General features: G+C 34.0%; 1 protein-coding gene across 9 annotated transcripts in view; it reads right to left on the reverse strand.

The window, feature by feature from the left end:
• LOC123539742 (potassium channel subfamily T member 2-like) overlaps nucleotides 1-19,378 on the reverse strand; it is a 171,372-nt gene that overhangs the window by 70,925 nt on the left and 81,069 nt on the right. For 8 of the 9 annotated variants that reach the window (XM_045324486.2, XM_045324484.2, XM_045324482.2 and 5 more), the window contains 4 exons: nucleotides 12,743-12,822; nucleotides 9,863-9,959; nucleotides 9,026-9,082; nucleotides 3,585-3,690 (listed from right to left, as the gene is read on the reverse strand). In XM_045324486.2, the coding sequence (XP_045180421.2) occupies nucleotides 3,585-3,690; nucleotides 9,026-9,082; nucleotides 9,863-9,959; nucleotides 12,743-12,822 (340 nt within the window). Of the gene's footprint in view, nucleotides 1-3,584; nucleotides 3,691-9,025; nucleotides 9,083-9,862; nucleotides 9,960-12,742; nucleotides 12,823-17,160; nucleotides 17,229-19,378 lie in introns of those variants that run through there. The other variant, XM_045324491.2, reaches the window with a different exon arrangement.

Raw genomic sequence — 19,378 nt, forward strand, 5'->3', positions numbered from 1 at the left:
CATAGTCGCTCTGATATAATCCCTCTGCATCAGATCTTAATTCAATGACAAAATCTCTGTTTGAGATTGTATGATTTCTTAAGTATTGTTTAAGTTTGAAAATTTATATCTAATGGCAAGAATGTATTCCGAGATTGGTCTAAACTTGGGTTTATATAAGCTTAGAGCCAGTTTTATGTTTTGTGATGCAGAGCTTTTTTTATAACTGAAAGTTTTATCATTTTTACACCAAACTTCAGGCAATGATAAGTATTAACCCTAGGGTCATGCATTAAACAAATTACTGGAAGGTGCACAACATACAACTACAGTAAAACTTCAAAAACTGTCACAAACCAGCATGAATCTTTTTTTCTTCTTTTTTTTAAAAAGACAGTGCAACCTGTGAATGCCACATCTGAGGAGCAAATATCTCTCTACTATGGTAGATATTGATAATTAATGCTTGCTAGACTAAGTGATTAACCTGAATCGATTCTAAAGTATATATATTAGGAATATCATTTTCAGATGAAAGCTTTTTGCAAGTGTACCAAATGATCTAGAACTACTTCTAAATGTGCTCCAAGTTGTGTATCTGACAGGTTTCTAGAACTACTTATCTGACTGGTGTAGAATAACATGTATATGAATGGTGTAGAACTACATGCCTATGTGTACTACATGGTTAAGACAACTTATATGTGGAATGATATATAAAATATATCTTGAAGTACTTGCCCAGTGAATAATAGCCTAAAACTACTGGCAAAGTAACTTGTCCATAAATATTAACAGTTTAGTAATGTTGTTAAAATATACTTCTGCACTAGAACATCCAGTTAAACAAGGTTTTGAACATTTCTATGATTTTGACTATTGTCATTATTTCAAACTGGTCTAGAACTACCTGTCACAGTATTATCTGGGTGATGTAACACTACAGGTCCGTAGGTCTGAGTGATCTAGAAACTAACGTCTTTACCTGTAAGTGATACAGAACCACCTGTAAACGTATCTTAATGATCTAGAACTACCTGTCAATTTATCTTAATTATCTAGAATTACCTGTCAACATATCTGAGATATCTAGAACTATCTGTCAATGTATCAGAATGATTTAAAACTACCTGTTGCTGTATCATAGTGATACAGAACTACCTTTTTTTTAGTCATGTAGAACTATCTGTCAAGGTTTCTAAGTCATCTAGTACTATCTGTCAAGGTTTCTTGGTAATCTAAACTACCTATAAGAGTATCACAATTATCTGGAACTATCTGTCAATGTTCTAGGGTGATCCAGAACTACCCATGAGTGCTTCAGAATGATCAAGAATTATCTGTCAGTGTTTCTGAGTGATTTATAACATTGCCTGCACATTGAGTGATCTAGAACTATATGTCAATGTACCAGGATTATCCAGAACTATCCCAGAGTGCTTCAGAATGATCAAGAATTATCTGTCAGTGTTTCTGGGTGATTTAGAACTTCACCAGTGTACTGAGTGATCTAGAACTATATGTCAAAGTCTTATCTGAATGATGTAGAACTACCTATCAATGTTCCGATAGATCTTAAAAGTTGTCAGTTTGAGTGATCAAGAACTTCCTGTCAGTGTTTCTGGGTGATCTAGAACAATGCAAATATAGACTATCTGTAAGTGAAGCCAAATGACCTAGCACTATAAATATATGTATCTGAGTAACAAACACATGCCTCTAAGTGTATCTAGAACTATCTGCCAATGTATCAGAATTATCACCTAGAACAACTGTTAGTGGTTAAGAACTATCTTTCAGTTTACCTGAGAGGTCTTTAACTTGTTGTCAGTATATCAAAACTTATCTTGATGAATGGATTAGAACCATAGGGCTTATGAAATGTAATTATCTAGAGCTACTTTATGAGAAAAGCACACAGTATGTACTTTAACAATATTTGTCCAGAACATAAAAAATGTATAAAACAAGATAGGTGTCCCTTCAGAAGCAAGTGACACCTGGATTTTAAATGGATATCACTGCATGATACCCACTGACTGTCAACATACATTGTGTCACAGAAAACAAATCATGTTATAAATGTGAACAGGAGGGTCCATACTGTGAAATGGATGGTCAAGTATCCGTATGGTATAGTCAATCTAGAAAGTCATGTCTCTTCCTCACATATATCATACACACTAGAATAAACAACATTCCCACATTTTAAACAAAAATTCAATTACCTGTCTTAAGATTTTATCTGCATACTTAATAGGAAAAAGAGCTGTTTGTCAAATAAATATTCTTCTATGATGGCCTACTGAACTGGCTATATGATTATTCTGTGACCCTTATTTATCCTGATAACCTCACCCCCCCCCCCCCCCCCCCACCCTCAAAAAAGGTTGTAAGTTACTGACCACAGGTAATCATCCAAAGTTTGATCTGGCCTTGGAATCATCAAGATAAACGTTCTGACCAATTTTCATGAAGATAGGGTCATAAATGTGGTCTCTACAGTGTTAAAAAGCTTTTCCTTTGATTTGACCGGGTGAACTAGTTTTTGACCCAAAATGACCCTGTTTCGAACCTGGCAAGAGAATCATCAAGATAAACATTCTGACCAAGTTTCATGAAGACAGGGTCATAAATGTAGCCTCTAGGGTGTTAACAAACTTTTCCTTTGATCTGACCTGGTGACCTAATTTTTGACACCACATGACCCAGTTCATAACATGGCCTAGAATCATCAAGATAAATATTCTGTGCAAGTTTGTATCAAATCAAAGCATAAATTAAATTTCTATATGGCTGAAAGGGCCAAAATACAAAGTTTTGCCCCTTTCATGGTCAGTAACTCTGGAACCTATGATGGAATCTAGCCGGTTTTGAAAGGAACCGAGATCTTATTGTGACTTAAGTCATGTGTAAGTGTGGTTAAAATCGAATATAAAATGTCAGTTCTATCATGTTCACAAGGTAAAAATTAACAAATTTTAGCTCTTTCAGGGGTCAATCAGGGGCCGTAACTCCAGAACCTATGATTGGATCTGATGGATTCATCTAAGAATCCAAGATCTATTGTTGTTAAAAATACTTTACAAGTCTGTATCAAATCAAACCATAAATGAAGCCACTATATGGCTAACAAATTTTGGCCCTTTAACGGGCCATAACTGTAGAACCCATGAAGGAATCTGGCCAGTTTTTGAAAGGAACTGAGATATTATGTCAATACAAGTTGTGTGCAAATTTGAATAAAACTGACTGCAAAAGGTGGTCTCTATCATGTCCACAAGCCAAAATAGCAAATTCTGGCCCTTACAGGGGCCATAACTCTGAAACCCATGAAGGAATCTGGCCAGTTTTCGAAATGAACCGAGATATTATGCCAATGCAAGTTGTGTGCAAGTTTGATAAATATTATTGCAAAATGTGGCCTCTTATCAGATTCACAAGAATTTGTGAACGCTTGGACGCCAGACGACAGACGAAGGGCGATCACAAAAGCTCACCTTGTCACTATGTGACAGGTGAGCTAAAAAGATGGCTATTATGGTGAAATATGATTGAAATGAAGAAACTTGTGAAATAAAACAATAAAATAAAGAAAAGCTCACCTTGGCAACATAAACTTTGAGTAAAGTTTTCACAAATGTGATAACAGCTAGCGTGACTTGCGCTATCCAGAGGGGAAGAGGTCTATGCACCCATAATATAACATGCCTAAATAAAACACACAAAATATCATCACAAAACAAAAATCACACATGTTACATGCAAACTGACTGTGAAACACGAGATAATCATGCAAGATTAATGCTTTAAACACACAGAATCTACACATTCTAGTGGTCCATGGAAGATATGTGCAATACAACACTTTAATGAGCCAGACCAGTCTCAAACTCCAGCAGTTGATTGGTTGATATTGAGCTCAGTTTTTAAACTGACCAATGAGAAGACAGCATTCTGAGACATTATCAAACCATACCGAAGAATATTCCTCCGGCCAATAATCGATAGCGGTCAGATTTTCTATATAGAAATAAGAAGGGCATGTACACATTTTACTTAATAACAAAATTACTAAAAATAAGAAACCTTAGGTGCAAACATATTACCAAAGTTCAACATTTGATTCATCACAAGGTTTTTTTTAATTAAATTTTATCTTAATTTTTGATTCGTTCTTCGCATGAAGTTTGATGCCATCATTTCGTCATTTTTTCCCTTCTTTGTTTCCATATAAAATGTGCAAAAATCTCATACATGCGTTTCTTCAAAGCATTTTTTTGTATAAAACCATTGATATGAAAGCTTAGGTGCAAGAACTTTCCTACTCTCATTGAATTTATCTTTTGAATGATATTTATTTCATTTTTGTGAAATAAAAATTTGATTCGTTCTCAGACGGTTTATTTCCACTAATTTCGAAGAAAAATTAACTTCAGCGCGAAGTTGTTGTTGTAGCGTAATAAGCAGACGATATTATAGTATGCCGCGTGAACATGCGGTATTGTGATCAAAAGGTTAAAGTAATGATTTAATCATTTAATGTAATTTTACTTCGCGAGTAATTCATTTTGTGTTAATATCACAAAAACAATATAAGATAAATATTGCATTTTAATATTTCGGTTCTAAAAAGAAAGAGATGCGCATTTCTTCTTATGTTGTTGTTCTCACCTTATTTCATATACATTTAAATATCAAGTGTCAATTATGCCGATTATGTCAATTAAACATTAAAAGAGATAGCTTTCCTATCGACCCTTGGATCACAAATGCAAACTGTCGTAAAAAAGTAAAATACAGAATTTTTTGTACATGTTTTACTTAATAAATTTGAGTAAATAAATTTCAAGGGCCGCCTTGATCAAATTAAAGCTGGAAAATATGTCCGGAGCATTTTTTTTTTTGTGTACAAGAATGTTTTTGCAATGCGAATAATATCTGCATTTAAAACAGAATTGAATTTTACTTCAGTAACTTAATGATATATTTTTGTTTCGTGAACATTTTACCTGGTTTCATGATCTTTTCAGTTATCATAAATGTCGTCGTGATTAACTTACTTTCATAATTTATTGTACATGTTCAATTCAAGATAATTTTACATGAAACAAATTTCTATATAGAAGTAATAAAATGTTGTATGCATCACGCATAAATACTTTTTATTGGACCTGTAATAAAACTTGCCAATTACCTCTAAATAAGGAACATTAAAACAACACAGACGATTATAATACTGATAAGGCCATAATTGCGTTTTGAATTTAATACGGGTATTTGTTTTGTAATTACAAGGTAAAATTATCATGCGATTTTAATCTTTTGCATATTTTTTATTTTGCAAACAGTTTTCATATATTGTTGGAATATGTGTAGTTATATTAAAATGAATAATGTCTGCCTGGATACGGCAAAATACCTGTACCACGCTGATTGCCACTATCTTTTTTTAAATTTTACAAACATACCATAATTTTCGATTCATTAAACTTCCTATTTTGTCTATATGTTAAGAATTACTGAATTGATATACGTGTGATGTTCAACCATTTCAGATTAAAATAATTCAAAACCTACACCTGTGTAATTATAAATTGTAAACAGCTGTTTAAAAAAGAACAAAAAAACAACAAAATAACTTACGTATGTATTTTTGTGACATAAGAATGGACGTGGTAGTGGCAGCAGGTATAATACATATCAATCAGACAATTTTAAAATATATTCGTCAAGTTTATTAGTATTTTGTGACTTCCCTGTTTGATATTTGTCTTTGTTTTCCTTTTTTTGGACAAGAATATGTTATGGCCGTAAAAGTTATAAAATTGGATAAAACATGGTTCGATCTTCTTTTTTTTCTTGTGTGTGTGTGTGTGTGTGTGTGTGTGTGGGGGGGGGGGGGGGGGAAGGGGCGGGGGTACCTAGGTCTTTTACACATATTATACTTAAAGACAGCGTTATTTAAAACAATGTAAAATCAGATCATATTTCTTAAATATATTTGTCAGATTTTATTTTTCAACGACAGCATATTTTATATATGGGAGACGCCGTAAAAATATCAATGCTAGTGCTATATAAATATAAAAGGATGTGTCTATGGGTACGAACCTCCTTTTTTCTAGAGATTAAGGGTCATTTACATTTCAGATTTGGTTGAAAATGAAAAAAATAAATAAATAAAAGACTTCATCGATATTTGCCTTTAACTTGAATCTAAATGGTTTACAGATAGCAATGTTCAGCCGATTTGTTACATTGTTTTTCGAAAACATGTTAAAATATACATTCTTCTTATATAAGAATATGTATGAAAATAATTTTATATGAAAATATGGTTTTTATTGCTGATAGATATGGTCTATTGATATAAAAATAAATTTAATTATTATAAAATAACATGTTAAAAATGCTATGGTTCAGAAAATTACATATTAAACATTCATTTGATAAAAATGACTTCTTTTATATCTAATGAAAAATCCCTTTTCCATAATTTGTAACTCCAGTGATAATTGAAGCTTGTTTAATTATCTTATGAAAAACCTTCCCTTTTATTACACTTGATATTGAAATAAACATCCAGGTGACAATACCCGGAGGCAGTAGATGTCGACATCGCAATACCGGTCACCTGTTACCAATATATGTTACCAATACCAAATAGCTGTTGTCTCCCCTGATATCGATTTTCTGCAATATCGGTCATGAGGTCAATTCTTCCTCATGCTTAAGCCAGAATGGCCTTCTTTAACACTGCCTAAAATCTATCAAGGTCTGCAACTTTAGTAAATCTTCAAGTAGCCAGAAATAAGGGCAAAGTCAGGAGAAATGCTATGTGTTTAAGATAGATCTGATGAAATAAATTGGTATGGTTTTATAAGATGGGGTGATTTTAACACCTATGACAAGACTTAACATTAGACATTTTCATATTTTGTGTCCAATGTTGATTCCATATAAGTTATTTAAGTTACTAATGTCAAAATGTTATACTGGTAGTGGACATGGACTGGTCAGAGTAGTGGTACTACAGATAGCAATTTCCATAGAGGGAAATACGGTTTATTAATTTTCTACCTATGCTAATGATAACCTTAGAATATGAAAATTTCAACTTGTTACAGAACAGGACAGAAATGTATAATATGAAGTTATAAATCAATATTGCTTATTATAAACAGACTTTTAAGGATTTTGGTATAAATCAGAGTTAAATTCCTACATGTCATAAAGTTGTCAAGGATGTAACTTTGGTTGGAGCCGAATGCAAATATTCTTTAACTAAACTTTGAAAACAACTGTGCATCTGGCATTGAAAATACAGTAGCAAAAAAGATATGCAGCCTTTTACCTGTCAGCATACAAAGAAAAATATGTGTCAACAGTGCTTGTTGGTTCCAGTCAACATAACAACTAAATACTTGAACAAAAAAAATAAACTTGTATGAATGTTACTGAATTTAGGATACCAAAACAATTCACTTTTAACAAACTGGACAACAGACATAGAAACTGGACAAGAAGTGGTCAAGAAAAACACTTCAGCCAAAGACGTTTGTCCAATTAGTGTAAGTGGTAACTTGAAAAGTTGAACCATAAATAACCATTTGTAACAATTTGATAGAGTGAAAATCATCATTGTTTACTTAATAAATACAAATTTCATGTGACAAAATACATGAACATAATTGCAATCAGTTTCTATGTATGAAATTATACTTCTGTGTTCAAATACAGTTCCATACCAGTGCATCTGCATTTCATAATCTCATTGTGAGCAACAGCAAATGCATTAGAATAAAATCCACTGATATATTTCAATAAACTACCGAATAACATGAAATAAATGAGGATAACAAAAACTACTACGATTCTCACTTTGGACTATAAATGAAATATTATGCCACTAAATTTCGAATGAAAATTTCTGGCTCAAACTATAGTGTGCAAACCTCAGCACTTAATTCTCCATGCATCAGACTGTAGTTACTCTGTACCTGACATTCAGTAAAGCACGAAAGCAAAGGGGCACTACTTATATATATCAGTGGATTCTATCAGATATCTTGCTGGTTTTTCATATACACAGTCATTCTTCTTCACTTTCATGCGCTACAGTAGTCCTAACTGAAAACATTATGCAATTATAATGCATGTTTTAAAACTGTAACTGATATGTCCAGACAATACACATGCCTCTACGATTTCTTCAAACACTTTCACAGAGGAAAGACATCATATTCTTACATACTCTTGGTCACACTTACAAGGATTTTATCATCCCAAAGAAAGTAAACAACTTAGCGAAGTACAGTTCACTGAAGTATGAATGGCTCATGCATCCAGCAAAATTTTCAAACTTTAAAAAATACTTTCATTTGTTAGCAACTGGTAATAAAGTTGCTTCAGTGTGTTTTAGCCAGTCTTTGTTTATAAAATCATATTATATCAGTAAAACATATAATAAAAAGGCTCTCAGAAGTGTTTGCCTAAACTGGAAAGAATTAAATTAAATGTTATATGGTAAGAATTAAACATAACATAAATGATTGATATAGATAATTCTGATTCATAGTTGTAAGCTAGGGACTGATATATTTTGAAACTTCTGATATTCCGACCTAACAAACATTTATTACCACCCATTCAGTCTACTCTATCAATATGATATCTACTAAAAGCTCTCAATAATTTATCTAATGTTCTAATCAACATCATTTTAAATCATGATACCTCTTCTTTTTTATATGGGAAACCATTAAGTGTTAACTGAAATGTATAAAATCTGTATTCATTAACATATTTTGTAAACAGATAAATAATATATGTATTTAAACGATTTCATATCTTGATTTCTTCAGTGTTTTTCCTCTATGAAAGTAAACATACCTTAAATCACCAAATAAATGCCCTGGTCTGAAGTCAGATATGACAAAGCATTTATTTTAAAAGGATCTTTTTTACATGAGGGGGCATTTATTTAGGGATATATGGTATCCAAAGTGCAGCCTAAGAGTACAATATTAAAGTAATTACAAACCAGTTAACATCACTATCTGTTGCATTTTCAGGCCTCGGAGGACACGGACTTCCCTGGCTGAAATATAAACATGCTAGTGTTACATTTATCTCACAAACTAACAACCATGAAACTGAAAGTTAAAGTTTTTTTACAGTCCACATTATTACTTCTTTATGACAGCAAGGAGACAGGGAGATTATTTAGGTACTTTGTGTGATATATACTTGTCTTATTTTACAGTATATTTATAATGTACAGTAAAAACACCACTGAATAAAAACACTTCTTTACAAAGCTAGATATTTTTTTCCCTCTAAATAATATTTTCAGCATATTAAAGTCTCATAATTATAAAGGCTTGTGACTTGATGTTAAAAACAGATCAAGCAGCTGTCCAAATAAACAGTATGCATAATTACATGATTAGATAGCCATTACTGTCAATGTTGCACATAAACTTATATAGCTAGCACCATAAAGGGAGGTAATAAAATACAATGGATTCAATAATACTTTTAGCTGTGTGAACCAAATATCTAAACCTTTCACATATAATATGAGAAAACATTAATCGAAAATTGGACTTAAAAAAGAAATTAATACATTTTTATATTTGTAGCTGAAAATGTAGGAACCACATTATGTACAAAGTCATTATGACCTATTTAACTCTCCAGAGGCCAACCTTTTCACAACAAACATATTCCATCTACCCAGCAATGTCACTCTATACAGCTTGTTCTGTATATTCGTTTTAGACACCACTATGTTTTGTTAATAAAACTGCCTTATCTTAACAGATTTGTATCTTTCAGGCAATAATTCCTGTCGAATAGGATACAGAAGAAGATTTACCATTCATACTGTGATACATCGTCTAGCACAATCCTGACCATGTACAACAAACATACCAAACTCTTCGCCACCAAGTCAAACACTGTGAACGTCAATCCTGAAAAAAAGAGATATTGCAAAAATAATTCCAACACAGTCTACCAAAATATTGCAAATGTAGAACAGTCTAAAGTAGTTTTGATATCTCAACAAGAGGTCCCTGAAGGCCCTGTATCACTGACCTGACCTAGTTCTTACCCCAGATATCCTAGTATCTAATTTGATCAAGACTTCATAGAGATGAGGAAGAGTGTTAAAAAAAGTTTAATTGACCTAGGAACCATAAGATCTTGAACCCAGATGACCAAGTAACAAACTTGCCCTGGGTTTCATTGTAGGTCAAAATGTTCTTCAGGTATCGATTGGAAACCGTTTTCAGTTTCAAGGTCACTGCAACCTTGACCTTTGACCAACTGACCCCAAAAACAATAGGGTTACTCTAATTGCCATAGGCAATCATTCTCAAGGAGTTTGACTCATGTAAGCCTTAGTGTTCTTCAGTTACCAATCGGATTCTGACAGACAGACGGTCCGATTACTATTATGCATATGGCATGAAAAGATACTGACTACTGTAATATTGCTAATAAAGCTGGTCATTTATAAACATACAACCATAGACACAGTGTCTAATATTGCAAATACAGTGTAATATTGCAAATATTATATATCTAGAGTCAAATGTGATATTGCAAATATCGATACAGTGCACTTAGGACAATATGTCAGTTAAGCAGACCGATATAAATGCATTAATTTTGTATTGTTACTGGCATGATAATATCTGCACCAGAAGTACAATCAGTGTCCAGAATCACCTGGTCAGCTAATAACTTAGTTCATCAATATCAAATAATTTTACATGTTTAAACTAATTAACTCAACTGACACACTATCTGACACACTATCTTAAATATAGTTGTCTGACTAGACAGCTTTAACTGCCCCTCATTACATTTTTTACCACCTACAAAGGACAAATGGACCATCTCTATAAGTAAATCATTATGTGAGGAGACACAATGTGGGAGTCATTCTCTATAATGTGTTCACACCATGGCAGGTCAATCTGTTAGGGACAGGCTAGATTTGTAACAAATTATGTACAGTCATTTACCAGTGTTTGTAAACTGGCAAAAGCTCAAATTTGCCTTTTGAACAGAACTTCAACTGGTCTTGTTTCTCTTAAGTAAATACACAAAATGCCCCCTTGATGCATTCAGTAACTGCACAAGTTGATCACTGTGCACTGGACGTTTGACATACTGACCTCAAATCAATAATTATGGGTCATTTACCAGTCATAAGTGACCTCCGTATCAAATGTGATCTTAGACCAAAGCATTCTCTAGTTATTTGGCAAAAAAAGTTCTACTGTTCTGGGTCAATGTGACCTTGACCTTTGATCTACTGACCTCAAAATCAATAGGGTTCATCTGCTGGTCATGATCAACCTCCCTATTAAGTTTTGTGATCCTAGGCCCAAGCATTCTTAAGTTATCCTCCAGAAACTGTTTAACTGTTCCAGGTCACTGTGACCTTGACCTTTGATCTACTGACCTCAAGATCAATAGGGGTCATCTGCTGGTCATAATCAACCTCCCTATTAAGTTTCATGATCCTAGGCCTAAGTGTTTTCAAGTTATCATCTGGAATTGGTGTAACTGTTCCAGGTCACTGTGACCTTGACCCTTGACCTACTGACCTCAAAATCAATAGGGGTTATCTGCTGGTCATGACCAACTTCTTTAAAAACTTTTATGATTCTAGGCCCAAGCGTTCTTGAGTTATCATCCGGAAACTGATTGGTCTATTGACCGAGAGATCGACATCAGCAAAACAATATACCCCGCCTTCTTCGAAGGGTGGCATAATAAACAGAGTATATAATCGTTCTCAAAATAAAATGCTAGTCTACAAACAGTACATATTATACAACAAGCAAGAATACATTGATCGAAACAACACTTAGGCAACAAACTTGATTGTCCATCCAGAAGTCCAGGGATTGAATCCCAGTCCAGGCACTGGACATTCCTAAAATGCTTCCGCCTACCACTAAGCGGCCAGTACTGATTCTTCCCAGGAAAGACGACTTTGCATGTATTGTTATTATACAACGGGCACATTAAAGAAGCAGATTGTCTATTTATGCCTGTATTTAATGGACTTCTCTCTGTCCGTTCTTGGGGCCAGTTGGATAACTTCTTTATACAGCAACTAAATTTGGGCTCAAAACTACAGAGGTAAGTGGTAAGTTATTCAAAGCCAGTGACCTTAACCCTTACCCTGCTAAGTTTCTATAATGAACTTGTCCATCTTTCAATCTGGACAACACCATTAACAGTTAAAAGGGGTGTTTACCAAAAACATACTGACTGAATAGCGAACAGTGCAGATCATGGTCAGACTGCATGGATGTGCAGGCTGATCATGATCTACACTGGTCGCAAAGGCAGAGCCAATCGTTTCCAGCATGATAAGGGTTAACTATATGACCATTATAAGAGGTCACTTGAATTTGTTGAAGCAACTTAAAACATCCAGGCAAACAATGGGCATAAATAATAGTGGAAATTGATGCATAGGAATATTCATTTAGTAGATTCTTGGGATTTGCCCAATTCAGAATTGAAACTTTTTTGGAATTCTGTGACCATACTAACCAGTACTTAATTTTGATCGTATCCAAACAGATTTTCAACAGGCATATTTTGAATTCTTCTTTTTTAAAAACCTTAATGTTTGGCAAGTGCCTAGAGAGAACTTTGCCATAACAAACCCATGTTTTTCTCGATTTTAATAATGTGCTGAATGCATAATAAGAAACTGGAAGCTTACTTGCTGTTGAGTTCCGTATCAACACCCTCCGTAATTTCCCTCTAATTGTGTCATGTTCGAAATATTTTACAGGAGCAGAACTGAAAAATAAACAAATAAAAGTAACATACAAGCCTTTTTCTGCTACAGTTCTCTTAAGTTTTATCTAGGACAGGTAATTCTCATCTTTAACTGTGATTATACAGTCACACCTCAGCTAAAGACCATTACTGAAACAGAGACCACCTCGCTGTAAAGACATGTCATTTCTAATTTTATATGTTACTGTGTTACAGCCTGTGAAAATTTAAGTTCAACCTGCAAAATAAGACCACATTTTTTTCTCCTCCATAATGTGGTTCTAACTGTACAGTTTTGACTGTGTAGTCAATATTGATGAATCAATGAATACAAAATTCCATGATACATTGTACTGGAACAATACATATGAGCCGTGCCATGAGAAAACCAACATAGTGGCTTTGCGAACAGCATGGATCCAGACCAGCCTGCACATCACAGCAGTCTAGTCAGGATCCATGCTGTTCGCTATCAATGCCTATTGAAATTAGAGAAACAGTTTGCAAACAGCATGGATCCTGACCAGACTGTGCGGATGCGCAGGCTGGTCTAGATCCATGCTAGTCGCAAAGCCACTATGTTGGTTTTCTCATGGCGCGGCTCATATATAAACCTAGAACATTGAAGAAGAGGATAATACTAGCAGCAATATTTTTCATTTTGAATGATCTTCTTTTAAGATTCCCTGTAAGGCATTTGCACATACACATCAAAACAGAAACAAAACTGAAGCAAAAACAAGTCCCGATTTTTTCTTTGTTATTGGAAAATCACCCATGATCCTCATGTAATTCCTAAACAAGCTTGTCATATTCTTAAAAGTCATCTCTCAGTGTTTATAATTCAGATGTTCCTACATCATGCTCCAACTGTGATGTTGGTGCCTTTGTACAATAACATATCCATGCAATAACATATCATTTGCCCATATTAAGGTCATTTCACATGCATATATTTCTATTCATTATGCTATATCCTCCCTGAAATTTGGACGAAAATTCAGTGAATATGTGAAGTTAAAAAGCACTAGCCAATTCTGAAACAACAAACAACAGCTTCGGTTCAGACTCGTTTGCAGTTACATGTATTATATGAAACGGCCTTTATCGGCTACAAAAATCTGTAGCAATTATAAGGATTTTTTTTAAAGGCAATTAAAATCAAAACTTTATTAATGACTGTGCACTTGACTTTTTGAAGCCCTCCTCCATCAAAACTACCTTAAATTCAAAAGATTTCACAAAATCTTCTACCTTGGAAAAGGGCAAAGCTACTGGGCATAATTTTTCTTTAATGTAAGCCAGAGTTATGAAACTTGTCATGTGTGGTCATGTAGTGAGGAAAAGATGTGTGGAGAATCTGAAAATATTTGGCACAACCAGAAATTTGAAAAGTGAAATAATTTTCACAAAATAAAAACTTAAGATTTATTAAACTTGCCCAATGAAGTCAACTAAAGATGCCAAAGACATGTGTGAAGTTTGAAAGCATTAAATTTTGGCCATGTAGCTTTTGAAAAGCCTGCTTACACATGTAGAACTTTCCTGACCCAGACTCCCATGCCAAGGAAAGAGTGACCATGCAAAAGCTCCACTATACCAAAAATTTCAAACAGTCAAGCCAAAAACATTTTTTAAACAGACTGCATAAAAGAATAAGGTATTTGGATATTAAACTTCAGTGAAAGCAATGTCTATTTATAAAAGTCAACCGATACAACTGATACAGCCCAAGATATATTTTATGTCTATGTTACTACAAGCAGATACAACAAACTTGACATAAGTATTTTAGTGACCAACTCACATAATTCAGTATAATTATGTTACTTACAACTTGGTTTACCTAAAAAGGTTAAATATCAAAAGAGTTTTAAGTTCAAAAGGGGGAATAATTTGACCAAAATGCATATCAGTTATGGGACTTGCTGCTATCAACTAGTTTTATAACCCCTAAGGCACATGTGAAGTTTCAATTCAATATCTGCATTAGTTTTGGAGATAGAAACTCGCATGTAAAACTTTAACCAGAATTTTCAAAGTCCAAAAGGGGGCATAATTTGCCCAAAATACATGCCACAGGTTATGGAACTTGATCCAGTGAGGTTAGTAATTGATCTAGAAAAAGAAAAAAATAAGTTTCAAATCTATATGCCTTTTAGTAATAGCTGTATGTACTTGCACGCAAAACTTTAACCAGAATTTGCTAAGTCCAAAAGGGGGCATAATTTGGCCAAAATGAAGGTCAGAGTTATGGGACTTGCTGCTATCAACTAGTTTTATAACCCGAAGACACATGTGAAGTTTCAAATCAATATCTGCATTAGTTTTGGAGATAATAACTTGCATGTAAAACTTTAACCAAAATTTTTTAAGTCTAAAGAGGGCATTAATTTGCTCAAAAAACATGTCAGAGTTATGGAACTTGACCCAGTGAGGTTGGTAATTGATCTAGAAAAAGAAAAAATAAGTTTCAAATCTATATGCCTTTTAGAAATAGCTGTATGTACTTGCACGCAAAACTTTAACCAGAATTTTCTAAGTCCAAAAGGGGGCATAATTTGGCCAAAATGAAGGTCAGAGTTATGGGACTTGCTGCTATCAACTAGTTTTATAACCCCGAAGACACATGCGAAGTTTCAAATCAATATCTGCATTAGTTTTGGAGATAATAACTTGCATGTAAAACTTTAACCAAAATTTTCTAAGTCTAAAAGGGGGCATAATTTGCCCAAAATACATGTCAGAGTTATGGGTCTTGACCCAGTGAGGTTGGTAATTGATCTAGAAAAAGAAAAAATAAGTTTCAAAGCTATATGCCTTTTAGAAATAGCTGTATGTACTTGCATGCAAAACTTTAACCAGAATTTTCTAAGTCCAAAATGGGGCATAAATGCCAAAATGAAAGTCAGAGTTATGGGACTTGCTCCTATCAACTAGTTTTATAACCCCAAAGACACATGTGAAGTTTCAAATCAATATCTGCATTAGTTTTGGAGATAGTAACTTGCATGTAAAACTTTAACCAAAATTTTCTAAGTCCAAAAGGGGGCATAATTTGCTCAAAATACATGTCAGAGTTATGGGACTTGTCCCAGAGAGGTCAGTTATTGACCTAGAAAAAGAAAAAATAAGTTTCAAAGCTATATGCCTTTAATTGATGGCTGTATGTACTTGCATGCAAAAACTTAACCAAGGTGTGACGCCGACGCCGACGCCAGGGTGAGTAAAATAGCTAGACTATTCTTCGAATAGTCGAGCTAAAAAACTTGACCATAAAAGTATTTTTTAAGTGACAACTCACATAACTTCAGCTCATAATTATGTTACTTTACAACTTTTCACTGTGAAGGAAGACACAAGGTATCCCTTCAAGCATAATTTGATGCAAATGTGGGCACTTGGGTAGAACAAAAAATATTTTGAAAGCCGACTGGGTTGCTTCCTAGCATGAAAGAATTCAACACCCCAACAAAGGTATGGAACCCAAAGTGGTGATGGGCAAGTGATTTGAAGTTAACAGCTTTAACCACTTGGTCCTGGCGGCACCCTTTACCTGACACAGTTAGACACTTTGATCATAACTACTGCATACCAGACTTCTGAACATCTTCTGAATTTGGGTACATTTTTTATGTTTACTCCAAGCACACAATGATAAGCGGGCATTCCAAGTCACAAATATGAGCTCAATTAAGATACTGACTGTGGAAATCATGTGGAAACTTAAGATAACTGTGACCAACACCCTTGACCTGCTGATCCCACAAGGGTCACCAGCTGACCCTTGGTAATTATCCAATGAAAAGCGATACCATAAGTCAATGTTCTCCATAACTGACCTTTGGTAATCATCCAATGAAAAGCCATGCCATAAGTCAGTGTTATCCATAACTGCATGACCCTTGGTAATCATTCAATGAAAAGCAATCAATTTAATTTATTATTATGCCATAAGTCAGTGTTCTCCATCTGACCCTTTGTAATCATTCAATGAAAAGCCATGCCATATGTCAGTGTTCTCCATATCTGACCCTTGGTAATCATTCAATGAAAAGCCATAAGTCAATGTTCTCGTATACTGATTCCAAAACTATTTCCAGTTTCAAGGTCACTGTGATCATGACCTTTAAATGACTGCTGCAATCATCCTATTAGTCTGACAGGCATAGGCCAACATAAAGGCAAAAGAATTTGCTGCAAACATCATTATCCGCATTGGTTTCTTGTTTCGTAGTGTATTTTTTCGTAATCATATAAAACAATGAAGAGCCACTTGGTATAATTACCAGATATCTAAATAAAGATGCAGTATCCTAGTACTGTTTGTATGAAATACATAGAAAACAAAAATCTTACCAGTATCCATCATCGTCTATAGACAGATTGCTACATAAACTTTCAGTGTCCATTTCATTTATCTCTAAATGAATATTACATAGATATCTCTAGTTTTCTTTGTATCTAAAAGGCATATAACAAAACATGGAGTGGAGTTACATATCTCTAGTTTTTCGCATTAAACAGGAGATGGAGTGGAATCACAAAGTATTTCTTTTGTTTTGTTTTAGGTTTAACGCCATTTTTCAACAGTATTCAAGTTATGTAACAGCGAGCAGTTAACCTAACCAGTGTTCCTGGGTTCTGTCCCAGTACGAACCTGTTCTCTGTAAGTAAGTGCCATTAAATTCCCCACATGAATCAGAGATGGAGTACTATTGATAGCAGACACAAGTCTTTTGTCAAATCATCACAGAGAACATATGCCCCACCTGGGGATCGAACTCACGATGCCATGATCTGTAGATCTGCACTCTCCCTACTGAGCTAAGCGGGTGGGCAGGAATCACAAAGTAAGATTTGAAGTGACCTTTGAGTGACTCAAAATCACATCCCAAATAGTCACTCCCAGGTTAAAAAAGAACTTCACTTTGTGAATCCAGTGCAGTTACACATTTCAAAACTCTACTCCACATTTTGTATTATGCCATTCCTAAATCATGTATAAAATGTATTATGAACAGGTATTCAATCCATAAAATTTCTTCATTCTATCATTTCAAAAAGCAGTTTCTTCTCTTTAATTTATTCCACTTATATACAGCGATGTTACACCTCTTTTACATTTCAAAAATATGCAAGTCTAGTCCTGCGGGGGACATCACATTTATATCCTGTAACACTTCTAAGTGACAATTGTTTTATTTTTTTGTCATATTATACAAGTGTAAATAACGCATCAATCATTTTGTCTTTGCCAGCAACAACAGAAAAAAAACACCACTTGCTGTCATAAATAAGTCACATGTATAATAAATTTATTCCCTTTTATCCTGTTTTATATTAAGTTACTTATAACTTCATTGGTATCTTTTGATTTAAAAATAAACATCTGTTTTAACAAATTCTCAATATTAACTAACATATCTAATCAATAAAGAAAACGTTTCATAATTTAGCCGACTTCTTTTGACTCGAACCCTATAGTTTGACAGACGGTGTAAGATGTTTTATAATGTTACATAATCCAAATTGTTGGTTATGTTAAATTTGTTACATAAATATACCCTGAAGGGCCTCATTAGGAAAATCTTGTCATAACTGCTTCAAGCACATATCCTTGTGAATGACAAGTTTACAACTTATTTTATTACCTTTCTTTTAAATCGTGTACCTAGTATACTCCTGGAAGAAACAATTCCTCTCATGTATATATATATTAATATTAATTGATCTTCATTTAATAATCTTGAAGGTATATACAGACATCAAACTGATGTATTATACAGGTGATAAAACCGAGAGCCAAGCTGGCCCTGGGCCGAACACCTTAGAGGTTACAATCTCCTCATCCTAAGGTTTAGAAGGATAATTTTAAAGGGAGGATAATCTCTAAGCATAAATGGGCTTGAATGTAAACAACTGCAGTATGAAAGCTAACTCTTAAAGGGGCTAACCCACAATTTTTAGGCGAAAAATTATTTTTCCCAAAAATCCATAAAAGCAAGTACTCTGAAAGTAACTTATTGACTTAATATTTTTGCAAGATATTCTTATAAATAACCAAAAATATTTTGCAGAAGGTAGTAAACTGTTGTAACGCTTTTGAAATAATGGAGAAAATTTACATTCTTTTCGCATTTTTACCAATATCTAACTTTTATTTTCACCCACTTTATCATTTGTCAGTGTCATATGTACTGCCAAACTTGGTGGGAATTAACATGCTAAAAATTTTCACCCAAACTGTGGGTGAGTAACTTTAAAGAGACATGCCTCCAGGATAACATGAAAACTGCAAAATGTGACAGATAGCAAGTGATGCATGGATATAAGTTAGAGCAATGCATTTCAGGTGCAGACGCTCATCTGATTTTTTGTCTCTGTATAATAGAAATATTGTCCTACCCATGAGGAAAAAAGGGGCCATAATTTGTAAAAATCAATGAGTCAAGCTTTTCCTTTGATTTGATCTGGTGACCTAGTTTTTGACCCTACCTGACCCAGATTTTAACTTTACCTATAAATCATCAAGATTAACATTCTGACACAGTTTCATTAAGATTTGGTCATAAAT

The sequence above is a fragment of the Mercenaria mercenaria genome, chromosome 16 (assembly GCF_021730395.1).
Source record: "Mercenaria mercenaria strain notata chromosome 16, MADL_Memer_1, whole genome shotgun sequence".
NCBI classification, from domain to species: Eukaryota; Metazoa; Mollusca; class Bivalvia; order Venerida; family Veneridae; genus Mercenaria; species Mercenaria mercenaria.